This window comes from Cnephaeus nilssonii (genome assembly GCF_951640355.1).
Source record: "Cnephaeus nilssonii genome assembly, chromosome: 16".
Classification (NCBI taxonomy): Eukaryota; Metazoa; Chordata; class Mammalia; order Chiroptera; family Vespertilionidae; genus Cnephaeus; species Cnephaeus nilssonii.
The window spans coordinates 45,500,464-45,527,455 of record NC_137087.1 but is presented as its reverse complement, the minus strand read 5'-3'; the positions used below and the strand labels follow the sequence as shown (position 1 = coordinate 45,527,455).

The 26,992-nt window shown below is 50.9% G+C and overlaps 2 protein-coding genes across 5 annotated transcripts; one reads left to right on the top strand and one right to left on the bottom strand.

Annotated features, from left to right (window-relative positions):
* The first annotated feature begins 175 nt into the window (after positions 1-175).
* Positions 176-14,223, top strand: ACTR1A (actin related protein 1A). The gene is made up of 11 exons (XM_079793163.1): positions 176-257; positions 5,570-5,634; positions 7,210-7,285; positions 8,021-8,146; positions 8,943-9,067; positions 9,774-9,990; positions 10,673-10,765; positions 11,385-11,559; positions 11,658-11,719; positions 12,314-12,354; positions 12,443-14,223. The coding sequence occupies exons 1-11, from the start codon at positions 210-212 to the stop codon at positions 12,543-12,545; spliced, it is 1,131 nt and encodes a 376-aa protein (XP_079649289.1). The 5' UTR covers positions 176-209; the 3' UTR covers positions 12,546-14,223.
* MFSD13A (major facilitator superfamily domain containing 13A) lies at positions 853-26,992 on the bottom strand. Of its 4 annotated transcripts, none has more exons than XM_079793161.1 (10): positions 26,909-26,992; positions 20,582-20,823; positions 20,086-20,168; positions 19,092-19,544; positions 18,863-18,965; positions 18,247-18,343; positions 17,556-17,727; positions 17,286-17,479; positions 4,763-4,842; positions 853-1,519 (listed from the first exon to the last, which is right to left on the bottom strand). In XM_079793161.1, exons 2-10 carry the CDS (start codon positions 20,747-20,749, stop codon positions 1,490-1,492), a joined length of 1,380 nt encoding a protein of 459 aa, XP_079649287.1. In that variant the 5' UTR covers positions 20,750-20,823; positions 26,909-26,992; the 3' UTR covers positions 853-1,489. The 4 variants fall into 4 exon arrangements, with proteins under 4 accessions (XP_079649287.1, XP_079649286.1, XP_079649285.1 ...); XM_079793160.1 differs by lacking the exon at positions 853-1,519 and adding an exon at positions 1,669-3,583; XM_079793159.1 differs by lacking the exons at positions 853-1,519; positions 4,763-4,842 and adding an exon at positions 14,375-16,082.

Below are 26,992 nucleotides of genomic sequence, written 5' to 3'. Positions count from 1 at the left end.
AAAAAAAAAAAAAAACTAGGTGTGGCTCGGAATTGCCTGGCCCGCTAACCTCAGTTGCAAGGCATGCTGGGGGTTGTAGTTCTTTGGAGGCAAGATCGGGCCGCTCCCTCTTCGCCCTGCACCGGCGGCTAGTCTGCGCATGCGTGTCAGTGGCACTAGCAGCGAACCGGGCAGGCAGTTCCTTCCTCGGAGGGAGAGATTCCTCTGCCATGGAGTCCTACGATGTTATCGCCAACCAGCCTGTAGTGATCGACAACGTGAGTTGCGTCTTTTCTATCTCTAAAGGGACTTACGCTGTCCTCCCTGAAGGGATCGCTTCCCGATGCCGCCAGCTCTTTGTCACTGGCCAGGCCTGTCAGGCGGGTTCAACCACCGCTGCCTCATCCTACCCCCGCCCATAGTCCGCAGGCAGGGGGGCCGGTCGGCAACCATGGGTTGGAGCGCTTTGGGGTGAATAAAGGAAAGACTTGTCGTCCGAGCCGGGTCCTTGGGCCCGGGGCTCTAGGGGCCTTAACCGCTCTGTGAGCTCAGGTACCCGCCCCTTCCCAGCTTTCCATAACTCTATTGGCTGCTTTGGCTGTCGATCTTGACCGATGACCCCGCCTCCGAGCCTTGCCGGAAGAGGGCTGCCCTCTGCAGTGATTGGCTGACGCCCCTGCAGTTCTTCCGGGCCGCCATAATGTTTCTCAGCTTTAAGGGGCGGGGCGTTGCCAGAGAGCTGTTGGGATTGGCTTCCGGAACTTTCAGTGGTGGGTCTGATGGACTAGGGCCCGCCCGCGGGTGGAGGAGGGCTAAGTTTCCTTCTGTCCGGAGCCGGGCGGCTAGGCTGTGCATTTGGGTGGGGTCCGAGAATCTGATGCTAGAAATGACCATAGGATTTCTTTTATTTCTGTGACTATAAATCACAACGTTAATAATGGTCGAGGCTAAAAGAGTAACCAAGCAAGCAGGGACGCCTAGTTGCTGGTGCAAATATTTGCCAGGCTCTCTGGAGCTTACGGAGGAGTTTCACATACGTTCGAATTGGATCCTCACAAAAACTGGGTGAATGGTTAAGGCAGGAAGTTTGATTCTCATTTTATAAATGAGAAAATTGAAGCGCGAAGAATTCAAGTGAGCCCAAGGTCACACAGTAGAGGGGCCCTAAATCCAGTGCTTTATTCGTTATTCCTCTTGCCAGAACGCCACGAAAAGGCATAAATAGTGACAAATGGAATCTAAATACTGCTCTTATTGTGGGCAGAGGGGGACCATTGTAAAACAACTGCATTTCTGTCTTCCAGTTGTAGGTTTAGTCCCAACGAGGTTGGTTGACCTTTTCTGTGCCCCTTCCAAGTCCCTTGAGGCAAAACTGCCAGTTCCCTCTGTCCTAAACCCACTGTCAGATTCGCTCCGTTGACTCAGCCCTTGGGACTTTAGGCAAGTTAGACGGTCCTTTCATTTGCATCATCTCATTTAAGCTTCAGATCTAGTAGGTAGATGGGAATGACTATCCCCAGACGATGCAGGAAAGTGGGGCCTGGAGAGGATAAATAACAGTATTCAGACCACCAGGTTCGTGAGTTGAGGAGCTGAGACTCAAATTGAGATCCGGTTCCAAGTTTCTCACTTTTTTCAAGGAAAGGTGCTTTTGTTGTTAGCTTTCCTTCTCTCTAGGAGTATGGCTTCTGACTTGAAAAGCAGGAGGTTGAGTTCAGTGAGACACTGCCATTTGGGGAGAATTGGGGGGTCCCAGTAGAGCTCATGCTGGGTTGCAGGCTCAATGGCGTGAATCGATGATTCTCTCTCATCATTGATGTTTCTCACTCTCCCTCTCCCTTCCTCTCTATGAAATCAATAAAAAATATATATTTTTTAAAAACACTGTCTTTGTGGCTATGGGAGCCTAAATGCAGGAAGAGTATCAGTAAGAGTTTCACTGTTTTGGGGAATGTTATGCTGCTTCAGCCCCCTTTTTTAAAAAAACAAAAGACATTAAATCTAAAGAAAAATTCAGAGAAGTATATAATGAGCACCTACATAGCATGTGTCTACCACCCATCTTACCTAATAATAGACAAACATGTAAACTGACCGTACCACCACTATGCCACCAGCCAATCAAGATGATATGCAAATTAATCCAACAAAGATGGCAGTTAATTTGCATATACAGGCGCCAAGTGACTGAGGTGGGATGCCCCACCCCCAGTCTCTCAGGGCCTCTGGGCAGCATGGGAAGGCAGGGCTGGAGCTGAAAGAGGCGGCTCCTAGGCCTGAGCTGAAAGGGGCTGGGCTGGAGTGGAAAGGCAGTGCCAGCAGCCAGGGAAGGAAAGCCCATTCTAGCACGAATCTTCGTGCATTAAGCTTCTAGTACTTAATAAATGTTTACATTTGCCATATTTGCAGGAATACAGACCCAGTGTTGCCAGATCTGGTTTTTCAAGAGAAATTGGAAATTTTAAATGTCATATGAGTCTCCAGTTTTTAACTGTCAGAATTTAATGTAAAGGTAGTTTGTGGTCTATAGATACAGAAAGTAGGTTAGTGGTTGCCCAGGACTAGGAGTGGGAGAAGAGGGATAGGATGGAGACTGACTGCTAATGGATACAGAGTTTCTTTGGGGGATGATGAGAAAGTTCTAAAATTAGATTGTGGTAATGATTGCATAACTCTGTGAATATACTAAGAACCACTGACTTATACATCTTAAATGGGTACACTGAATTTTATCTCAATAAAGTTGTTTTTTTTTAAAAGTACTTTCTGGGCCAAACATAATATATGTCTTTGGGCCCAAAATGGGCCACCAATATCCTAGAATCTGAGGCTCCATCTCTTAGCATCCTTTTCCCACTTGTAAAATGGGAGACAATTAGTTTTCTTTTCAGCATGTCTAGAATAATCAAGAGAGCTTAGAATAAAGGTCACCCAAGCCATAAGGCCTATAGCCAGCAGGTACTGGGAGAACCTTGCTAAGGGATTTGCTATTTGTTTGCCTGCAGCAGAAGGAGAATGAATGGTCAGCAGTGGCTGGCAGCAGATTTGAGTCCTCAGAAATCCAATATTTAATGAGACTACTTTTTCAAGAAGCCTCTACAAGGCATTTGTTTACTTGGTTTTGCCACAGTGAATAATAGAGTGGCAGCCCATTTGCCAAATATACAATTCCTAGTTATAAATACTGTTAAAGAAATTGATTACCTTCTTATATGATCTCATGGTATGGCTTGAGCAGAATAGAGAAATAAGACATCCTGGTGCCTAACTCTGGCAACACAGAAGGAGGAAACCATCTCCCTCAGCCCCACCCATTCTTCACCCAACTGCTGGCCTGGCAGGCCAGCTCGTGGGGCTGCAGGAACAAGCTGGGGCTGGCTCCTGGGTCTTGTGCATCATTCCCAACACTGCCTTGGTCTTTCCTGCACCACCGTTGCCTGGGGCTTCTGGCATTCCAGCTGCTCATTCGGGTTCCATATATTAGACATCACCTGCCAATCCATTTGAGCTTGATTTTCATTTTAGTCAACCAGCATCTATTTGAGTACCCTGCAAATGCCAGCTACTGCTGATATATAAAGTCTCTGACCTCGAGGAACTTAGGCTGAAAAGAGACAAAAATGGAAACCATAAAGTCAAATATGAGAGCAGAATGAAACACATCTACCTAGTGGTATAGGTAATGGTGATTTTGTGAGATAATAGGAGGAGGATAATTAATCCCACCTAGGGTCTGTTCTTCAGGAGGAAGGCAGTGATGTTTGAACTGGGCCTGTTACAGTCTTGCTAGGAAGGACAGAGAGGAAGAAATGAACCTATCATCTTACTCTGCCTTGTCACTTGGACTCTAGTCCTTTTGCTAGTAAACACAAAATCAAATATCCAGGAAAATATTTAGAGTCTGAAGTACAGGTCTCATCTTTACTCTTCTTTTTTCAACCTGTGCCAGGAGATCCCATGAGTCTGCTGGCATCACCACACCCAGATGAAGGCAGTGAGCAATTATAGGAAGCTTGACCTAACACGCTCCTGGAGTTCTCTTGTAGAGCAGTGTTCTCACTCTCCATGCCGCTGTCCCAGAGCCCTGTTTGCTGTAGGAGAGTTCTTCCTTCTTCCCAGTCTTAAGCTCGGTGTATAGCTGCACCTTTTCCAGGCTTCTTGCTGTTCTGCCCAGGCCGATGAGTTTGCACTTAACTCCCGTTTTCTCTCTTTTCTATTGGCAGAGGTTCTTGCTGTCTTAGAGAACTGGCTTGCTCTGCTCAACTTACTGCTTTCCCTGTCCTTCAACCACTTCTTACTTACTCCCTATGTTGCCAGAGTCAGGCACCAGGATGGCCCATCTCAACCCCTTCCCTCATGGAAGAGCAGAAATAAGAGACAGGGAGGGAACCAGGGATGTTGCTGGGAAGCCTTTGGCGCAGACAACCTTGGCTATTTAGTGTCTCCTGATATGTTTACTGCTTGCTGTGTGGGTTCTGGAAATATCACACTCCACCCCAGGATTAGTAGCCCCTGCTGACAGGCAGCAGGAAAAGGTTTGCCCCCAGTTAGCTGCAAACTGTGTTGGGCTGGAAGGACAAGGGTATCAGCTGTGGTGGTAGAAGAGCTGAGAAGGAAGAGAACGGGTTATATCTGCAAGCAATACCAAGCCTCGACAACTGCCCTGCGTGGAGTTGGTATCTGTGTGTACAGAATCCGTGTTTACTTTGGTTGGGCTCAGGGTGGTATCAGAGATGCTGGTGGGAGAAGTCGGGTTCTTTTCTGGGCACCCCACCCAACGTACCAAGGATTGGAGCAGCAGGATTGTAATGTCGGGTCTCCTCTTCTCAGACAATGCTTTAGGCCTCCTTATCATCAGGAGACCTACGAGCGAGTAAAACAAAGCAGAGTAAAAAAACAAAACACAGCAATAACCACAAACCCCCTACAAAGCTGAGTGTCTGCCCCTGCAGTAAGAAGCAGACAATGTGTGTTCGTGGCAGTGCTCATGGTGGTGTCTGTCACACACCTGGGGGCAGGGAGAGTTCCGACATCTGGTGGTGTATGACTGAGTCACACACTCTTCCCACCTTGGTTGTGTTCCTGAACTTGGCTGCTTTGGTGCTTCTAGCTACTTTCCTCTTCTCTCCTCAGGTTTTCTCTTTCTCTCTCCGTTATTAATATTTGGGGAGGGGGATATTTTTGGGGGAGATCAAACCATTTCATTGAGGACCTTTAGGGGACAGTTGAAGCCCGGGAGGACAGTGAGATTTGGCGTTCTCAGCCCACCGGGATCTCCCAGCTTCTCGGCCAACGGAAAGCTATTAACATTATGTTTAATGCCAAAAGTAAAACATGTTCAGTGTAGAAAAGTCAAAGAATACAGAAAAATCAATTGATACTCTGAGTGTACAGTGAAAATTCTCACCCTCTCCAGTCCCACTTCCTTCCCTTTGGCATGCATTCACTGTACAAATGCTTATATAAATAGATATATCATATACAACTCTAAGGTCTCTCACTTTTTAAAATAAAAATAGAACCATACATGTTGTATGATATAAATCTCTTGTTTTTGTGATTCTGACTTTTCTTTCTCCTTTCTCCTCAGGGATCCGGTGTGATTAAAGCTGGTTTTGCTGGTGATCAGATCCCCAAATACTGTTTTCCAAACTAGTAAGTCATTCTGTAACTTAGAAGCTTGAGAAGGTTGTCAGCTTTGTTACAGGCTCAGCCCTCCATCCTTTAGGGAGAAGGGATCTGTCATTCAGGACAGCCTTGGTACCCAAAACAACAAGCAAAGGACAGGAGCTGGCTTTTGGAGGAAGCTAAGGAAACAGCCTACATAGTACAATTTGAGAGGCACTGGCAGATTTTATCTGATGCCAACAATGTTCTCATCAGGAACTCATTGCTTTGGGTGACTGCCTCTTCATGGAGCCCTCTTTCTAAAATTCTCCTGTCACCCAGGATGGGGTTAACTATGAAGCCATACCTTTAGCCTTAGTGAGAATGAGTTCTCGGGACTTTCCTCCTAAGGCAGAGAGACTGCAGGCCAGAGAAGGGCACGGGTGCCTGGGGAAGGGCTTAAAGCGGGAGAAAAAGGGAAAAGCCATCTGCCCTACCCAGGTGGCTCAGCTGGTTCGAGTGTCGACCCATACATCAAAAGGTCGCAGGTTTGATCCCTGGTCAGGGCATGTACTGGAGGCAGCTAATCAATGTCTCTCTCTGACATCGATGTTTCTCTCTCTCCCTCCCTTTTTCTCTAAAAATCAATAAAAAGACGTATCCTTGGGTAAGGATTAAAAGAAAAGAAAAGAAAGAAGGCCATCTGTCATAGGTATAACAGCATAGTTTTACTTAATAGAAGGCCTGGGCAGAAGGCTAAGGAGACTAAAATCTTTGAGTTAACCATTCATTTAGAAATTGTTTTCTTGTCTCTCTTGGTCTGCACATATATTGGGGAAGGAGAAGAACTAGAGGTATAGAAACCTCTAAAATTTGTTTTAATAACTTATAATCCTATATAATAAAGAGGTAATATGCAAATTGACCCTCTCGCCCTCACACAAGTTGGCCGCCCCTATGTGGTCAAAGATGGCTGCCACAAGATAGCTGGCAGGGGAGGGTAGTTAGGGGCAACCAGGCCGGCAGGGGAGGGCAGTTGGGGGTTACCAGGCCAGCAGGGGAGGGCAGTTGGGGGCAACAAGGCTGGCAAGGGAGGGCAGTTGGGAGCGACCAGGCTGGCAGGGGAGGGCAGTTAGGGGTGACCAGGCCTGCAGGGGAGGGTAGTTATGGGAGAACAGGCCAACAGGGGAGGGCAGTTAGGGGCAGTCAGCCCACAGGGGAGCAGTTAGATGTAGATCAGGCTGGCAGGGGAGTGGTTAGGGGGTGATCAGGCTGGCAGGCAGGCGAACGGTTGGGAGCCAGCAGTCCTGGATTGTGAGAGGGATATCTGAGTGCCGTTTAGACCCGATTCCTGTCTGATAGGGCCTAAACCGGCAATCAGACATACCCCTCTAGTATAAAAATAATACACAAATAACTTAATACATGTTCATTGTAAAAATTATGGGAAATGCAGAAAAGGAGAAATAAGAAAATCAAAATCAACGGTAATTTCCCTCCTTAAAGATAATCACAGTAGCATTGAGTATATTTCTTCCTAAGTATGTGCCTCTATAGAACCTTCCTGTGTTCTGTCATGTGTTGTGAAATGAAAAGTGATGGTCCTCCCACTTCCTTTTGCAGTGTGGGCAGACCCAAGCATGTTCGTGTCATGGCAGGAGCCCTCGAAGGTGACATCTTCATTGGCCCCAAAGCTGAGGTAATTCCCACCCCTCAAGCTAACAGAGGATCTTCTTTAGTCCCCACATGGACAGTGTCCCAGCAGAGGGACATAGCAATGAGTAAAAGGAGTGATTTCTTCTTAAAATCTCCCCTTCAATTCTCTTATCCTAGGCCTCATCCATTTCTTTCTCCCAGGAGCAGCTTCTGGTTTTGGAAAGAAAACCCTAATTTGTGAAACAGAGAGCAGTCTAGGAAACAGAGCTTCTGCCTTCCTTTAGTATTCTGTCACTACCCTGCCAATGATCAAAATGACTGGCGTGGTTATTTTTTGGCAAAAGGGATTGGGGGTAGATCCTGGCTGGGATACCCTGGGGATGAGATAATTAACAGTTTGGCAGAGCCCTCAGGCAGCCTCTAGAAGCAGTAAAACAGAATCATAGTTGCCAGCCTTGCTCCAAGTGCTGAGACCCAGAGGCGGGGAGCCAGGAGATTATGTCCTGGGATCAGGCAATGAAGAGGGTGTCTCCTGTCACTTGCCCTGAGGACACCCAAGGGTCCATGGAAATGCAGAAGCCCTCTACTTTGCCCGCTGATTGGGCAGTGAGAGCATTCTGCAGCTGTACGGTTGGAGATTTGGAGATTGAATGGGTACCTGCCCTTAGCCCTAGGTGAGGACTGTGGGGTGGGAACTCCCAGTTCTAAACAGCAGGGTTCACTGGCCAGCTCAGCTGAGAGACTGGCTGCTGCTGTAAGTCCTGCTCTCTGTCCCCAGGAGCATCGAGGGCTGCTGTCCATCCGGTACCCCATGGAACATGGCATTGTCAAGGACTGGAATGACATGGAGCGCATCTGGCAATATGTCTATTCTAAGGACCAGCTGCAGACTTTCTCAGAGGAGGTGAGGGTTCTGTGTGCGGGGCAGCCCTGCAGGGAGTGCAGAGCTGGTCAGAACCCCTACCCCAGAGATGAGGAAGATGACAATAGCTGCCAAGAGTATTTGAGTCTTAATTATGTACCAGGCATCAGACCTTGTGCTTTTTAGACATGTTTGCATTTAATCTTCACACCATTCCTATGAGATGTAGGTAGTATTCTCTCTAGTTTACAAACAGGGGGACAAGTTCAGAAAAGCCAAGTAGTGTTTCCAAGATCACCCAATGAATAAAGTAAAGCTGGGATTCAACCCCACATCTTTCAGATTTCAGAGCATATACTCTAACTTCTAAGGAGTAACTCTCCGCTCAGAAACACCGAGGAATGTGCAGACTATGTGGACCAGAATTTCCAGGGGAGAGATATGTTCTGATTTTTAAAAGTACATTCAATATTAAAATTTAACTTTCTATTTTGAAAAAAATTTAAACTATTTTTATCATAATAATTCCAATAGCTTATTAGCAAAATCTTCTTGACAACTGGAGATATATGGTAGAAATAGGAATGTAAGAATCATGGAAGAACAGAAGAGGAGTAAAGGGGTGGAGGTGAGGTCAGAATGAGACTTTAAAGGGGGCATGATTTTGGAAAGTTGAGGGTCTGACTTGGGCAGGGGTAAGTGAGAGGCCCAGCTTGTCTTTTTTTGGAGAGAGACCAACAAAGGTCCCCTGGCCAGCCCCCACGGGCTTCTCCTCCAGCACTAATGAGGGGTGGGCATCTGGCCTCAACCTGATTGCTGTCTGGGCATTTTTCACCAGCATCCTGTGCTCCTGACAGAGGCGCCTTTAAACCCACGGAAAAACCGAGAACGAGCTGCTGAAGTTTTCTTTGAGACCTTCAATGTGCCAGCCCTTTTCATCTCCATGCAAGCTGTGCTCAGCCTGTGAGTAGCAGCCTGGCTGGCGAGCCTGGCCCCTGAGGGGAAAGCAGTTCCTTTGGCATTCCTATAGGGAAAAATACCAGCTAAAATAGGCTGCCATTATTAGATTTTGCCAGCTTGACTTCACCACAGTTCACTCCATTTCTTGTCCTCCCAACACGAAGGCAGAGTGTCAACTGCTAATTATCAAACATTGTGAGGTTACCCCCCCCCCCGCCCCCAATACCACAGAAGTATATGTCTGTCTCCTTGTCTCTACCAAAAGAGAAAAAACTAAGGACAGACCTAGGGAATCATGTGGGAGAAAAGCTAGTATTTGTGGAAGTGAAAATATTCTTATTTTCCTTTACTCATTTACTTGCCCTGCCTAGCCCTTGTAGGCATTTGAGTTTTTTCCTCTTGTCTAGAGAGTAAAATCTGCCCCTCAGGCTGGGTCCGTAAACCAGTTGAAGGCCAGCCATCTCTTAAGATTGGAAGGCCTGCTCTTCTGGGCACGGGCAGGGAGCTTGGCGAGGTTCAGCTCCTCTCATTCAGATCTTTCAAGGCTTGCTTCAGTGCTCAGGCATCCTTAGTACTCCGTCCAGTTTCAGGGCCCTGGAGAAAGGCAGGCCCAGCTTTAGTTCAGCTGACACTGAACTTGAAAAGAAGTAAGGTTTTGCCCCAGAGTGAGGAGGCAGGGGTTAGTGATGGTTTGCCCTCTTTGCTTCAGTTATGCCACAGGCAGGACCACAGGAGTGGTGCTGGATTCTGGGGATGGCGTCACCCACGCTGTGCCCATTTATGAGGGCTTTGCCATGCCTCACTCTATCATGCGCATCGACATCGCTGGCCGAGACGTCTCTCGCTTCCTTCGCCTCTACCTGCGTAAGGAGGGCTATGATTTCCACTCATCCTCGGAGTTTGAGATTGTCAAGGCCATAAAAGAAGTGAGTGCTGCCCCGTGGGCCCAGGGATGGGCTGGGAATGGGAACGGAGCATCCAGGACCTAAGGACCTGGGGTGAAAAGAGGTGAAGCTCCTGTCCTAGGGGTCCTGACAGCTGTGAGATCTCCTGACACACTCGCCTTCCCAAAGAGCTACCATTCTGTAGGGGAGAGGGAGCTGCTTCTATTTCTTAAGCTGGGTGATGGGTACACTGGTGATCGTTATGTTTTTCAGACCTTATGTACAAATTACATGTTCTTTCCATCCTTGAGGAATTCACAATACATTTATCTTTTTAAGTAAACTGAGTCCTCCTGCACCTGGGGCTGTAGGGTTACCTCTGAGCTGGGTAGTGGGACCCAGAACCATATGAGCAATAGAAGAAAGATGCCTGGACTAAGGCATCTGGACTAAGATTAGGCTGTGTTCTCAGACCTAGATCCAGGGAACCACGTTTCCACACTTGCCCACCAGGAAGGTGGAATAGGTGGGAACTCCTATCCTAAATGCCATCTAGTGGATGCCAACGAAATCTCCCTGCTCCTGCTGTAGGGCAGCAGCCCTCACGACCTTTAGGGCAATCACTGCGATGGGCAGATTTCTGCAGCAGCATGTCAGTCTTCAGGGACTTTGACCAGGTAGGTGCCAGGTTTCCTGCCTGCCTGACTCGTGCTTGGTTCTGCAGAGAGCCTGCTACCTATCCATAAACCCCCAGAAGGATGAGACACTAGAGACGGAGAAGGCTCAGTACTACCTGCCTGATGGCAGCACCATTGAGGTAGGTGACCGAACCTGTGGCCTCAGGCCCCCAAAAGCTCTGGGCCCATACAGAACTCTTCATGGGGAGGCTGGAGTCAGATGCCCCAGTCTTTGTCAGCCCGGCCTGGAGCAGTGGAGCTCTTGAGCAGCACAATCTCCTGCCCAGCGATGTGTGCCAGGGACTATGCTTCTCTTGTGTGGGGAGGAGGCATCAGAGGCATTTTCCTGGGTCAGGATAGGGTTAAGAAGAGGGTGGTTAGTGCTGTCCTTAACTACTTGAGCACAGCATAGGCTGAGTTGCCTCTCCCAGACCTCCATTGATCGGAAGAAGTTTTTATGAGTGAATGAGTCCATGTATTAATGCCAAAGGTCTCTTGGCTGGATAATGCCAGAGCTAGGATTAAGCATAGGAGCTTCCTCTCTCTAGTTTCCGGGGAGCCCTGTTTCTTTTTGTTCCCTGTTTTTTCCCAGGAACCCTATCTTTGTTCCTTGAGACCTTGACATCCGAGGTCTTCCCTAAGCCTGGCCTTCATAGCCACCTGGTTACTAAGAGGTGGGCACAGGGGCCTCTTCCATCCCCATTCCCAAAGAGACCTCGGCCCCAGTCCCACCTCTGAAGCTTGCCCTCCACCCTGCAGATTGGTCCTTCCCGATTCCGGGCACCGGAGCTTCTGTTCAGGCCAGACCTGATCGGCGAGGAGAGTGAGGGCATCCACGAGGTGCTGGTGTTTGCAATCCAGAAGTCTGACATGGACCTGAGGCGCACGCTTTTCTCTAACATTGTCCTCTCAGGAGGCTCCACCCTGTTCAAAGGTTGGTCTTTGCTCTTGGGCCCTTCCCCCGAAAGTTTCCAGATCCTGCTGGCCCAGATGCCCAGAGAATTGACTTGAGATTCTTTCTTGCCCATTCAGGTTTTGGTGACAGGCTACTGAGTGAAGTGAAGAAACTGGCTCCGAAAGATGTGAAGATCAGGGTAGGAGCATGGTGCAGGCTAGGGCTGGGTGGAACTGGGCTTCCAAGGGTCCATAGTGCCATATGGTATGGCCCCCCTTTCCAGCTCTGCCCAAGCTTTTCAGGTAGCCAGGGCTCTACAGGTATTGCCAGATGCTCCCATTTCCACACTGACCCTGAGGTCTGCCAGAGTGGAGGACCCGAAAGGGGGACAGTTCTAATACCCAGATGACGCAAGGTGCTAGGCTGAGGGCCCCACGTGTGGTCTTCCAGGGAAACTGTGACATTGATAGGAGATTGACTTTTGCTACTCCCTGTGACACAGTCCAACAGCTTAGTGACTGCCAAGGGGAGCTAGCCTGCCTGAGAAAGGAGGGGTTCTAAGTGAAGGAGCGTGGTTCCTGCAATGGCATCTCGCCCCCAGATAGCCCCAGCCTTTCGGTAATTGTACTTAGGGCTGCAAGAGGCCACAGGGTCCAGCAGGTCCACTTGGTCTGTTGTGTGAAATGCATCCACTGTCTTGGGTGGTGAGAATTAGCCATAAAGAAGAGAGTTGGAAGGAAAAGTGAGAGGAGAGTATGAACGTCTCAGATTCCTCTTTTTGCTCCCCTTGCAGATATCTGCACCTCAGGAGAGACTGTATTCCACATGGATCGGGTGAGTAGTTCTGGGAATAAGAGTGGAATAGGAAGCAAATACCCATGCTCTTTTCTCACAGTGGTCCTTTGGATTCCCTCTACTCCAGGGGCTCTATCCTCGCCTCCCTGGACACCTTTAAGAAGATGTGGGTCTCCAAGAAGGAATACGAGGAAGATGGTGCCCGATCCATCCACAGGAAAACCTTCTAATGCTGGGACATCATCTTCATCTTTCTCTGAAGTTAACTCCACTTTAAAACTCGCTTTCTTGAGTCGGAGTGTTTGCGAGGAACTGCCTGTGTGTGTGTGTGTGTGTGTGTGTGTGTGTGTGTGTGTACAAGTATGTGCACCTATGCGAGTGCCGTGTGGCCCAGGGATCCCAGGGCCCAGAAAGGACGATGAACTACCCACGATGGTGATGGCCTGAGGCCTGGGGTTGACCACTAACTGGCCCTGACAGGACAGAATGCTGGCAGAGGGCCCCATTCCTTTGTCTACTGGGCCTTTGTCTGGCTGTGTGGGACTATGTTTACTACCTACCATAGGGACACAGAGGGAGGTAGACCTAACCCCAGGGAGACCTTGCTGCTGCCCATCCTAGGCTGGTTAAACCCCACCCCCACCCCATCCCCAGGGTGCCCTGAGGCCCAAGGCAGCTGCTGCCTTCCTTGTTCATCATTCTGTTCTTGATGCCTCTTGATCATGGATTGAGGACTGGAACTGGGGTTGAGTTCTATCTGGTTTTGATTGCAGTTTGGGTTTGGGAGGCTGGAAAGGAGAGGGCAGGATGCTCTTTACCTGGGGGTCAGGACCACACTGGGCATTTGAGGAGGGCAGGAGTAGTGCTACCTTTGGTTGGCGGCAGAGTTAAAGTTCCAATCCCAAGCCCCATCCAGGGAATCTTGGGAGAGCTTAAGGAGCCTGTTGGCTCAAAGCCATTACTTACTTTTCATTCATCCTTGGGCAATGCCATCTTCAAACAATGTTATTTATTTGTTTGTTCAGTAGGGGAACTGGAGAGAGGGAGCTTATTGCCTCCTGCCCACCAGTCACCCTGTTCACACTAATGTTTACAGCATCTAAGCTTAGCATAGCCTCCAGGGCCCCGCCACTCCCTGCTAAGGGTGAACTGACAGTATCCATAGGCTGAGGCCATTTGGGATCTGAGGCTGCGCTCAAAGTCACTCCCACAGCCTTTCTCTCTCCCTCTTCCACTTGCTCACTTCCCTGGAATCCACAGGCTGGTTGCTGGTTGGATTTTCTGAACCAGGTGGTAGAATCACTCCTTGGCAGAGGCCCTAGCAAAGGAGGGATGTTGGGGGATCTAGCTCCCTTAGGATTGGAGAAAGAGCCGCAATGAACCAAGTTGCCTTTTCCCACTCTAGCTGACCTGAGGGGCTAGGTTGTAGAGATGAGAAGGCCCCCTCTGGACTGATATTGTGCCATTCTTGACTTTGGACCTGTTTAGTTAGCGAGGAGGCCAGACCCAGGTGCCAGGAGCTGGTGGGCTCAGGTGCATCTCTGGTCCAGTGGGGCCAAGCACGTACTCTGGACTGGGCTGGCCTAGCAGTGTCCAAAGGCCCTTCAGCCCCGATGGTACAAAGCTGGGGCTGGCCGATGTTCACCGTCACCCTCACTTGACACCAAGATCTGCCCCAGTCCCAGATTCAGGCAGTATTCTCCCCATGCCATCCAACGATGAAAGGCCCTTCTAGGTGTGGGCCACAGCAGCAGGTGTGTGTGAAAGCGATGTTGCGGCCCGCGGACTGCAGTGTGCTTAACCAGTTCACCTCCCTTCTTTTAGCCCAAGCCTGTCCTTCACACAGCCTTGCACAAACCACGTTGCCTGGTGGGGCCCAGTGTACTTAAATAAAGTCCTTCCAATAGACACGTCAGCTGGGTTTCTGTCTAGTCAGTGCTGGGAGGGAAGAGGGAGGAGCCAAGGTCCCCGATTCTGAGGCCTCATCCGTCCTCTAGAGGGCACTGTTGCCTCAGCCAAACTTGGCCAGCTTTAGCCCAAGTGCCAGCCTGTCAAGCCCAAGGGTGAGACTCCACCCAAATGAGGGGAGCAGCATTTGACTTCCCTGAAGTCCGAGGCTCTCAAAACTTCTGTGTGTAAGAAGCTCAAGAGCTTATTAAAATGCAGTTCCTGAGGCCCATGCTCAGATACTCTGATTAATCAGTTCTCCATTTTAATTCTATATACTTGGGGGGAAATTGCCCTGCACTTTACAAATGTTAACCCATTTGATCCAACAACGTATATAGGCTATTTTTATCATCCACTTTATAGATGAGGAAATAGAACCACAGAGAGATCACGTAATTTCCCAAAGCTAGGATTTGAACCCAGGCAATGTAGCCCTAGGGCCTGCATTCTTAGGCACTATGAGGCCCTCAACAAACCATTGGCCTAGAGCAGTGGTTCTTCATCAGGTCAGTTTTGCCCTCCATATACATTTGCCAATGCCTGGAAATGTTTGATTGTCACAACGGGGTGGGGGGCGGGTGTGCTGCTACTGGCATCTAAGCAGAGGCCAGGGCTGCCAAGGCCTAAAACAGGTAAAATCACCAGAGCTTTACAAACCCCAGACCCATGAAAGCAGAACCTTGGGAAACAGAACTCGGACATCACCATTTTGAAAGCTCTCTGGTGTTTCCAAGGTTGAGGGCTCTGGCCTAAGAGGAGCCACTCCTCTGATCATCGTGTCCAGCAGTGGTACATGGAAGTGCCCTGGGGCTACAACTGCATCCCAAGTGCCCATGCAGTTACCAGTCCACAGGTTCTCCCTGTTGCCTCTGTGAATGATGTGGGTGGCCACTCAACTCACTTTGGGAAAGTGCTCTTGAGTGCTTTTCATATTAAATGAGTCATATTCCCCAACCCCACCACGCCCACACAGCACAGACCTCGGGAATGGGAACAGAATGACTTTAATCCGTTTGATGAGCCGAACCTCTTAGGAGGCCAGGTGGGCGTGGAGAAGCCCTGCAGCAGTGGGGGCAAGCTGCTTCAGGCACAACTGAAGCAGAGAACGAAGACACCACTGGGAGGGCGGGAGGGAGTGGGTGGGACTCCCAGTCAGCTTCCCCTGACTGGATGAAAGGCAGTATCAAAAGTGGTTCCTGAGCGCACATGAAGCCCCAGCCCCAGGCAGGTGGGATAGGCCTCTGTGCCCTGTGGCAACCCCAAGTGACCACAGGGCATTCCCATCCCTTCTTGGTCCTTTTCTTACTCCTGCCCATAGGGGCAAGCAGGTCCCTGAGCAAATTTGGCCCAGCTCTTGCCCAAGCTGGGCCAGATAGCCAAGCAAGATCTTAAATCCAATGACTCTCCTGGCTCAGACCCAGGAGCTCCCATTCTGCCATTTGATCTCGAGGCTGCACCCAATGAAGGCAGGGGAGCAGGACACCAGGCTGGCAAAAGTGGCTCCTGCCCAGAGCTGTGGGCAGTGTCCTCATCAGAGTGGCCTTGTTGCACCTCTCACACTGTCTTAATGTCAAGAGTTTGGACTTGTGACAGATTCTGGCGTTGGGCTTTGACCATGCGCAGGCGTCTCCCATGCAGCGTGAACTTGGACCAGGTGAACAGTTGCAGCAGAGCACAGATGATGGGCACCAGCACCAGCAGGTAGAAGCAGCCCTGGCGGAGTGTAGGGGCCTGAACCGGGGGTGGGGCCGGGGGTTCTGGCCAGGGCTGGGCACTCACCACAGGGGTCAGTGGGGACTGCTGGAAGAGATCATGACCTACGACAGGAGCGCGTGCAGAAAGCACAGAGTCGGCCCTGTGCTCCTCTCAAGTCCACAGTGCCACATCTCAGATGCCACACATACACAACCAAAACACAGCTCTTGATTTCTACCCAAACCTTGCTCCTCCCTTTCTACTTCTCAGTTAATGGCACCACCATCCACCCAATGGGCCAAAACCTTAAAGTCTTCCTAGATTCCTTGGTTAACTTTAGCACTCCCCAACAGCCAATCCTTCACCTCCACCCAACTCCAAAACACATCCCAACCCCAAATACTTCTTTCCGGCCTCCCAGCACCACCCTGGTCCAAGCCTCTATCGCCTCTGCCACCGCCTCCCTACAATCCATTCTCCATACAGCAGCCAGAGCCAGCTCTTAAAAAATCAGACCATGTCACCCTCTGCTTAAAACCCTTCCAATAGCTTCTCTTTGAACTGAGAATAAAATCCAAACCCTGCCCTGCTCTCCAGAGCCCTCATCAACGTGTCCAGCTTCATCTAACCACTCCTGATACCTTGTGCCTTTGCACTTGTCACTCCTCTGCATGGGATCCACTGAGATCTTCACAGACCAAATCCTTCCCATTCAGTTCACATCTGGCTGTCACTTCCTCAGAGAGGCCTTCCCAGACCACACTAAGTAGTTTTTCAGACACATTACAATAAGTCCTCACTCAATGCCATCAATAAGTTCTGTGACTCTAAGTGAAACAATGTATAATGAACCAATTCTAGCATAGGCTAATTGATATAAACAAGTTACGTTCCTACAGCATCTCATCAACATTATAATGCAACAACACTGAACAAAACCCCATCTGTTGAAGACCGGCTGTATTTCTACCATTGCACTTACCACTATCTGCTACTTTCTTGTTTGGCTACATAACACCACATCCCCCTCCTGCCCAACTAGAATATAAGCTTCATGATAGCAAGGACCTCGTATGTCTTACTGTTATCTCCCTAGCACTCAGAGCAACACCTGGCATAGACAGTATTCTATACATATTTGTTGAATCAATGAATGAACTCTTGAAAGAAGAATCAGAAACCCAGTTTTTCTACTCATGGGGGAGAGGCAGAGGAGGTGTGGCACCCAGGGTGATCCAGTTGCCATTCTCTCCCTCACCAGACCTAGAGCCAGGCTTCTCAGTTGGTATGCCAGGTAAGCCCCTTGCCAGCCCCTGGGCCCTCACCTGTGTAGAAGCACAGTAGCCAGGTGCCCAGCAGTGGAGCCAAGGTTTGGCCTGGCTTGGTCACCAGGGCCACCATGCCAAAGAGAAGCGCCGAGGCTGCCTGCTTGCGGCGGTTCAGCACCAGGTCCTCATCCACCAGGTCAGTGACCACCAAGGTCAATAGCTTACAGGTGCCCTCCGTGAAGACACGGTTGCTGCCAGCAGAGAGAGAAAGCAGGCAAGAGTGAAGGGGTGCAACCGAGGTGTGGGGTGAGGGAGGGCAGGGCATACCTGGCAATGAAGAGGCAGAGCAGGCCGGGGCGGTCGGGGCCGGCCAGAAGCATGAGCAGGCTCAGGCCCAGCTTAAGCAGGAAGAGCCCCCGCACCACGGTGTAGACGCCCCAGCGCCGGCACAGGGGCAGGAAGTAGAGGTTGTTGAGATGGGGAGCGACATAGGAGATGCCTGAGGAGAAGGGGTGCAGCTTCGTCAGGACACTGCGGCAGCTTCCACAATGGTCCACATTTTAACAATCAGAATCAGAGTTTGCCAGGCTCTGTGCTGAGAGCTAATTTGCATCCTTTTATTTAATCCCCACCGCCTTTTAAGGTTAGTAATATTACTACTCCTACTTTACAGGTGAGAAATGGAGACCCAACGATATGAAATAAAACACCCAAGGCCAAACAGTTAATAAACACAGTCCAGACTCATAGCCAGGCCCAGCACACTGTGCCATATTGCTTCTGGGTGGCACCATCACCAAGAGGACCACTATGAGAGCAGCCCCGCCCCCTCATACCCACAAGAGGCTTCCTTCCACCCCTTCCTCAGGAAAAGAGCTGGGGATGGAGGTGCAACCCACCACAGACTCTGCCCTCTGCCACCCAGGCCCGAGCTGGGGAGTGGCTGTGCCTGCAGCTGGGCTGGGGGTCCTGGGGTACAAGCCTCTGTCCTTCCAGCCTGCCCGGGACACCCACTCACCCAGCAGGAAGGAGCCGGTGGAGAGGGAGATGTGGTCTGACAACAGATGCTCCAGGAAGAGAGGGAAGAAGTTGCTGTTGAAGTGGCAGTGGAAGACCTGAAACCCAACAGGGCGGTGAGGAGGCCGCCGGGCAGGAGCAGCCTTTATCCTGTCCCTCCACATGGAACACGCCCCAAGACCTAAAACCAATTCCTGTTGCTTATCGAATTTTGCTAAAAGTTAGGAATGATAACATTGTCATTAGAACAATTAAAAGGTTTTTTTCTTTTAAATTAAAAACACCTTAGTAAACAAGCTTAATGACATAAAAACTATTTGGCTAGCTTATACACTACCTGTGTTTTAGGTGTGGCACTTGGTATTTTTACAAGTTTGTCACAGAGTCCCCAGAGGGGCTGCCCTGAGAGGCTGAGACTTGCCTAAGACTTCACAGGGAGTTAAGAGCTCAGATGGAGCCAGAACCCAGGTCTTCTAACTACCCAACCTGTGTTCCTGCCTTCGAATACCCTGCAGTCATCACGCGAAGCCCAGGACTGATTTTCCAGCGTTTGAGAAACCTATTCCGCTGAGGGAGGCCTACGCTGCCCATCTTGGGTGGGGAGACTGCTCCCATACCTGCACCAGGTCCATGACCACGAACCACAGGAAGTTCCGGTGATGCGCCAGCTGCCAGAGGTACTGGCCCAAGGTGATGTTGCCCACCTCCTCTCCACACAGGCTATGGGGCAGAGGGGAGTCAAGAACAGCCTAGGGCTGGGCCAGATCCACCCCCACCCCAGGGCAGCCACCCATCAGACAGGGGATCAGCACTGAAATCAGACTCAGAACAGCGCTGGCCACTCACCCGCTATCCGCGGCCAGGTCTGGACACCCTGGCTCCCTACCAGCCGCCTCTACCCGCCGCCTCAGTAGCCGTGTGGCCCCCACAAAGCCTAGCGCAGAGCCAGCCGCCAGTGTCACGCAGAAGGCACGGAAGGAAGAGAAGTCCTCCTTGTTCCAGAAGGCGTAGGAGGCAAAGACAGAGAGGGAACCAGCTGCGCTGAAGAGGGAGCAGTAGAAGTTGAGGTGGGTGCGGTCGTGGGCTGAGAGGGCCAGGTCAGCCAGCAAGGCGTGATGGTGCAGGTCCACGAGCGTCAGGAAGCTGTCATAGAGGCACAGGCACAGCAAGAACTGCAGGCCCGCTGGGGCCCAGGGCACCCAGAACACCAGGAACGACAGCGCCAGCAGCGGCCCATGCCAGCCAAGTGCCCGCACCCGTGCCAGCACCACGGCCCTCGAGGAGAGCCCAGTGCCTGACCTGCCAGGGAGAGGAGGGCCGTTGGGAGGTGCCCTTGCAGACTTGGGTCCCAGTTCCCCCTGCTCAGGACCCAGAAGAGGGACAGGGGCCCAGAATGTGGGACTCACCCCAGGGTGTCCCACTGAGCTTCGAGTCCTCAGCCTCCAATTAGGAAGCACAACTCACCAGGGGGTACTCCCTCCACTGCTCCCTGCCAGCCTGCCAGGGCTGAGGGCCAAAGAGGGGTGTGACACCATTTCTTCAGGGCTGGGGCAGTGATGGGCAGGGATGGGGTAATCTGCCTGAAGCAGCAATGTGATGTACAGTGAGTGCCCAGTCCCGAGGGCCAGACAAGCGGACCTGAGGTCAATCTCTCCACAAGGTGATGAAGGCCAACAGTTAGTCAAGGCCACTTTGCCAACCTAGACAGTCTGCCCTGACCTCGGGGAGTGGAGGAAGCCTGGACACTAGCTGAAAATGGTCTCCCTTTCTCTCCCCACTCCAGTCTGGGGAAGGGTGGGGCGGGACAGGACCAGTGGTGAGCCTCCCCCAGGACACAAACCGGGGCTGGGAGCTGAGGAACTGATGGTCACTCAGCCAGCCGAAGAGGGGGTCGTTGAGGCTGTTCCACAGGAGAAACACCGTCTGCGGGCAGAGGGGAGATGGGTGGGCTCCAGGCAGCTTCCTTCCCAGGGCTTCCCCTACCCCGCCTGCTCACCACCTCTTAAAGATGACAACAGCTTCCCTGCCTGCAAACTTTGCTCAGGTCAGTCCCTCTGCTAAAACCCACTCTACACACCACTGCCCCCATCAAACTCCCACCTGGCCATGGCCCAGCTGATACATTCATGTATGTGAATACATAAAAACAGTCCCTGGCTCATAGCACAGTGGCCAGAGCTGGTGTAATCCCCACTGAAGCGTCATCAAGGCCTCCAGCTCAGCTTTTTTTCTTGCTGAGCCTCAGTGGGCAGCCTGGCCTGCCCCATGCTCCCGGCTCTGGGCGGGACCCAGCACTGCAATCTGCCCGGCCCTCCCCCTCCCCAGCACTGGCCTACCTCTCCGACCCAGAAGGCAGCTTTGCTGATCTTGTACACTGAGACAAAGGTGTCCACATAGTAAAGCAGGAACACGTTGTGCAAAACGGTGATGAAGAGGGTCAGGGAGCCATAGACCACAGCTGTGGGCAAGCCCAACAGCCAGGCCTGGGGCCCACCCAGCCCCATGGCGGCCAGCCCAGCCTCAGCCTAGGAGCGCTGAGATGCACTCGTGGCCACGTGCAGTCTGGCCATCCTTGTCCCTGGGGAAGAAGGAGCTAGTTAGCTGCAAAGATCAGAGCCAGCTGTGCTCCAAACCACAGACCTGTGAGTCGTTTAAAAACTCATTTCCAACTGGGAGAAAGTTTGCATGTAAAATAAAGCTGGGGAATTGTTAATGACATACAGCTGAAACAATGCTGTGTTCACTACCATACCCAGGAGTAACCCGAGAAAACTGATAAAGGCGTGGGAAGCAAAGGCAGGCGTCCAACAAGTGTTGAGCCAGGTCCAACCTTGCTCGGGCTCTGTGCTCAGTATCTTCTTTCATGTGCACCATCTGCCCTTCATGATCTAGACGTTACAACCTTGGGCTTGGGCAGGCGGTGTACCTACAATATAACTGCAAGCTACTTAACCCAAGCCTCAGTTTCCTCTTCTGTAAAGGGAAAAGGAGATGATCCTGCTTACTCTGCAGAGAAACTTACAAGATTAAATAAGGTAACTCACAGAAAGTGCTCAATCAATGGATGTTGGCGATGTCATTATCAGCTTTATAAAATCCCTACAAAGTGTATAGCACTATTACAATATTATAGAGCCACGCCAAGCTCAGCGATGTTAAGTAATTTGCCCAATGTCACACAGCAAAAATGTAGGTTTGAACGTTGGCCTCTCTGGCTCTAAAGCCTTATCTGCCACTTGACCTCCCAAATCAGCTTCCTTGGATAAAGTGGAGAAACCTGCTGTGATGTTAAGTCCCACAGATATAGAAGCATAAGATACAATAAGAGTCCACAACTGCCCATGCACTTTGATTCCAGAAATTCCTCCTCAAGGAGCTAACCCCAAAGGAATGTGTATAGAGATGTTCATGGCAGCCACATTTATAAACAACAACAAATTGGACACAGCCCAAGAACACAACAAAGGGACTTTGGCTCAGTAAGCTGATTCTCTCTAGAAAGCGGAAGCACCTGGAGCAACTCGACACATGGAAGAGAAACTCAAGAGCGTGTTGCGTGAAAAGAGGGAACAAAGGACAGCGTGGTTGCCTGGTTTCCAACCAGGCCGATTTGTGCAGAAGCTGGCTGACGGGACTGATCAGCATGGGTGGGAAAGGAAATAAAAGTAGGATTTTCAATAGAGCACTGCTTCTCAAACTGTAATGTACTTGCAAGTTACCTGAGGGCTCTGTTAAGACGCAGTTCCTCCTCAGAAGGTCTGGGGAGGAATCTGAGATTCTGCCTTTCTAACAGGCTCCCAGGTGACACCACGTTCCTGGTCCATGAGTGCACTTGAAACAGTGAGGCATTAAGTCCATCGTTTTTGTTAGGCTCAAAGCTGCCGTTCTCTTTTCAGAAAAACAATCCCAGGTGTGCTTGACTGACCCGCAGCGGGAAGCTATGGGTGCTTCCTTTTCTCACACTCCCTGTTGTGAATTCAATCGTATCCAAAAAAATACGTTCAAGTCCTAACCCCCAGTACCTGTGTGACCTTACTTGGAAATAGGGCCTTTGTAGATGTAACCAAGTGAAAATGAGGTCATACTGAATTAGAGTGAGCCCTAATCCCATGATTGGTTTCCTTATAAGGAGATGGAAATTTGGACACAGAGACAGACACACACGGAAGGGAGATGCCAGATGAAGACGAAGGCAGAAATTCGAGTGATGCAGCTACAAGTCAAGGAATACCAAGGATTAGGGCAACCGCCAGCAGCTGGAAGAGGCAAGGAAGGACACCTCTAGATCCTCCTTCCAGGGGGACCATGGCCCTGCTGACACCTTGATTTTGGACTTCCACCCTTCAGAACTGTGAGCGAATACGTTTTGGTTATTTCAGGCGACCCAGTTTGTGGTCAGTTGTTACAGCAGCCCTAGGAGACTTATATCCACCCTTGGGGGCTGATCCTCTGTGACCCAAGCCTGCCCATGGGCCTCATCTATATGTCCTTGCACACATGTGCGCGTGGGTGAGCACACACATACACACAGGCACAGGCACGCACGCTCACACATACTCTCACACACAGTGCCAAAACTTGTTTCCCAGCAGGGTCAGGCCCTAGAGAGCTGACTTCAGCCCCAGTCCAACAGTAATGACCCCACAGGACCTGTCCTTCCCCCATTACCCACCATGGCTCCCACTCGCTGCCCAGCCTTCAGGGGCCTCTGCTGCCTGGCCTGCCTTGGATCTTCAAGCCACCTTCTCCTCCGGCCAGGCCTTTGTGCTTGCTGGAGCCTCCCATGAGAAGCACCTTCCCCACCTCCCCATCTCCATCTCACCATCCTTTAGGAGCCAGCACTGTGTCCCGGAGACCTTCTCCAACTCCTCGGCCCTCACTGATGCCTTCTGCCCCTGCCCAGCAGACTCTCCTGCCTGCCCCCACTGCAGCCTGACGGGGGGCCTTCGAGGACAGGGCCTGTGTCTTCTCCCTCTGTCTCCCTCTCAAGGAGAATGGGCTGAACCTGACACTCTTGCTCTGGGAGTAACTGACGGTAAAGAAAGAGGGTCTGATGGGAGAAGAGGAGAGAATCTCACTGGGGTCGCTCTCAGACTCATTGGAAGCCAAGTGGCAATCACTCAAGAGATCTGTACGCACCCCCAACCTGTTGCCAGTCTATGCCTAGTGGTGGAGGGATGAGAAAAGGAGAAGCAGCCAAAACTACCTGAAACCACCCACTAAGTCTATGAGAACCTCTCCCAGGCCACAGTGGTCCTACCTTGCCCCAAAGCAGGAAGATGGCCAAGTGGCTTCTCTCTGGAACTTTGAGGCCCTGAAGGAACGGTTGGTGGGAAATGCTTTTCTTATCTTTCACAGCTTTATTGAGGTATCACTGACATACAATAATCTGCACATATTCAAAGTGTACAGTCTGATCCGTTTTAACATGTATGCACCTGTGAAACCATTGCCACAATTGAGATCATGAACATATCCGTCACCCTACAAGTTTCCTTGGCACTAAGTGACAGAGCTGAGAGAAGACACACTGGAGGTCTCCGAAGTCCTGTCTTCACCATTTAGTCCCTGTGTGCCCTGGAGCAATTTGCTTAACCTCTCTAAGCCTCTTTCTTGATCTGCAATAGGGGCCAACCTTCCTAAGGCTACTGTTAGTGGTCAATGAGTCCATGAGAAAAGCACTTAGCATGGTAAGTGTGGTGAGCACTTTAGAGATTATTACTACTAAACCTCTGAAGCCTTCCTTACCCACCACACCAGGATAGGGTATAAAGGTGCTTTGGGGCTATAAAGCACAATGTACACTTCGTTACTAACCTTAACCTGGCTCACGTTCTCTGATTCCCCAGGGAATCAGAACTCCCTACCTCACCTCCAAGCCTTTGTCCAAGGCAATGAAGCTCCCTTTTCCACCCAGATGTCCAGTGACCTGCCCCCGTTGCTGGAGAAGGTAAACCCTGCAGTCAAGTTCCCAAGCTCCAGGCTCCCCCACTGGGACAACAGTAGAAAACCTCTGAGGGGGTGAGATGGAAAGGCTATGACTGTGCCATCAGAAGGGTCTGGGTTTAATGTCAACTGCACTTCCTACTAAGAGTGTAATCTCAGGCAAGTCACATAACCTGTCCAAGTCTTGATTTTCCTACCTGTAAGATGGGGTAATAATGCCTATCTTTAAAGGAGTGCAGGGAGGATTAAACTAATGTCCTGAGCGCCAGGCAAATCACATGGAAGATGCTCAGAAACTGGCTTTTTCTTGGGCTCACTTATAATAATAGATCAGGGCAGCAGCAGGGCAATATCCTGGTAATCGGGTCTCTTCTGATGGTGGTAAAGGAGTTGGAGAGACTTTTAAAAGTCAGAAGAGGAGGGCCTGCAACGAGCAGGAGCAAATACAATGTTCGGGAATGCCAGAGACAAGCCCCCAGCACAGGGCAGGGCTGGAGGCCAAGCAGCCTGTCCAGCTAAGCCTGTGCCCAGGAGCAGAAGCTGCGAGGGGAGTGTGCAGGGTCACTAACAGGGTTTCTCTTCCAGCTTCTGATCCTCCATCAGAAAATGCCTTCCCCGCCCTGACCGGTTTGACTCAGTGGATAGAGCATCGGCCTGCAGACTGAAGGGTCCCAGGTTCGATTCTGGTCAAGGGCATGTACCTTGTTTGCAGGCACGTCCCCAGTAAGGAGTGTGCAGGAGGCAGCTGATCGATGTTTCTCTCTCATTGATGTTTCTAACTCTCTATCCCTCTCCCTTCCTCTCTGTAAAAAATCAATAAAATATATTTTAAAAAAGAAAAAGAAAAAAAAAAGAAAATGCCTTCCCCTACTAGCCCTCCCACCCTCAATCCACCCTGGCAGAGAATAACAGCCCTGCCTCACCAGAGAGAAATAGCAGGAGCCCACCCAGCCTAGTGCATAACCTGGTGAAATATCCTGTCACGGAATCCACCCCCACCTTGGCACATTGTGGAGAGCCAAACCGGTCCCTGCTGGTATGGCCCCAGGTGTGTGGTCTTGAGCCAGCCACTCCCTCTCCCTGGGCCTCAGACTCATCTATAAAGTGAGAATGATAAAGTCAACCTCTTAAATTGCTGTGGGCTGAAATGCAAAAGGTATACACAGTATCAAGCCGTGCCCCCGCCCAGCGATTGGCTCGGCGCAGCTCCGGAACGGCCCAGCCGGCGGGCAGGTAGGAGCCCGCGCCCGAGTATCTGGCACATAGAAGACCCTCAATAAACAGTAGCTATTAATACTTTTTTTTTTTCATGTCTCTGACATTTGGTTTCATGATCTTTTAAAAGATTCCAGTCAGTGTCCCTTCTGCCAAACCCATGATTGAAGTTGTCTTTCTAGCAGCCAACATTGATGCTTCTCTCTGCCTGGTATATACTCCCAACCTCAAATTCTCTTTTAAATGCCACCTTCACAACTTTCTTCATGCTGTTTCTTCTTCCTCACTACCCTAGCTGTAACTATAGACCATTTCTCAAGTGTATAGGATTTGTCTAGCTTTTATATCATGAATCATTACAACTCTGGTTACTATCTCCATCCAAGGCTCAGGAGGTTAAATAACTGGCCCCAAGTCACAGAGATATTAAGTGCTGAAGCCAAGATTCAAAACTGGGGTTTTTGACTAAAACATTTCAGCATTTCTCACGTCAGCATGCCCACCTCCATTTTATCAGATCCTGCTGATCCAAGGCTCAGGTTAGTGGCACCAGCCTTCCAAAGAACACCCAGTCAGGTGGTCTCTCCTCTTTTCAAATCCCTTGGCTCCTGGATCAGGACCCAAATGCCTCCCTTATCCTCCTCCTGCCTCCGAGGGGCTCCTTAAGGGCAGGGCCAGGTCAGATCCACTTCTGATTTCCGGCTCCCTGCCTCCACAGGCTCCTTCACCACAGTAGGTGCTCAACTAATACATGGTGGGTGGATTTGCCCCTAAGAGGCCAATATGAGCATTCTCCAGCCCTCGGGAAGAGCAGCACCCCCAGATCCCACTGTCTCTCTCAGTTTTGCCTTCTACTTGGCTATAGGGAGCCTTGTCTTCCTGCCCATGTCCCCACAGCAAGGCCCAGCCGGCCAGGGCCGTTGCGGGAACCCACACGGGTGGGCCTGCCCTCCTCCTCAGGCTGGAAATGGAATGTCACCTGATTAGAGGAGGGACCTTCTCCCTCTCCCTCCCCCGCAGGAGCTCGTTACTCAGGGGCTGGCGCTGAAACACGAGATGGGTCTCCAGCCGGTCTGCACGTTAAAAATCACCTAATCAATAGCACCCAAACCCAGGCCTCACCCCTGACCAATTAAATCAGAATTTCTAGGGATGGGGTCCAGCACGGTGTTCTTCTAAAGCTCCCCAAAAGGTTCTACAACGTCATCTGGGCTAAGGGCCTTTATGTTAATAAAATGGACCGAACCTGAAGCATGCTGCGCCCCAGTCCCAGGGAGCCCCAGTGCAGGGATTCCACGCGCACCGCCTGCGCCCACGTTCCTCCCACCCTGACCCAAGGCTCTCCCAACCCACCACCTGGTCACCCCGGGGACCCCGCAGGCAGCACCCGGGACTCCCAGGGCGGACTGCATTCCCGTCCTCCTCCGTCTGCCTTTGGCGGCCGACTGGCCCCCAGGCCGGCCCGCTCCTGCCCCTCAGCCCCGCCGCGGGCGACCCCTCACCGCAATCGTGGCAGCCGAAGCCTATTCCCGGCTGCGCGAAACCAGGTGCCAGCCAGGGTTCCTGCGCGCCCAGAGCCGCTTCCC

Bases quoted from the DNA above. Each gene is read 5' to 3' on its own strand.
- ACTR1A (XM_079793163.1), top strand. From the start codon at position 210: ATGGAGTCCTACGATGTTATCGCCAACCAGCCTGTAGTGATCGACAAC. The intron at 7,286-8,020 runs GTAATTCCCACC...CTCTGTCCCCAG, and splicing joins TCATTGGCCCCAAAGCTGAG to GAGCATCGAGGGCTGCTGTC. The intron at 9,068-9,773 runs GTGAGTAGCAGC...TCTTTGCTTCAG, and splicing joins ATGCAAGCTGTGCTCAGCCT to TTATGCCACAGGCAGGACCA.
- MFSD13A (XM_079793159.1), bottom strand. From the start codon at position 20,749: ATGGGGCTGGGTGGGCCCCAGGCCTGGCTGTTGGGCTTGCCCACAGCT. The intron at 18,966-19,091 runs GTGAGTGGCCAG...TCTGCCCCATAG, and splicing joins GACCTGGCCGCGGATAGCGG to CCTGTGTGGAGAGGAGGTGG. The intron at 17,728-18,246 runs GTGAGTGGGTGT...CCTTCTCCTCAG, and splicing joins CACCGGCTCCTTCCTGCTGG to GCATCTCCTATGTCGCTCCC.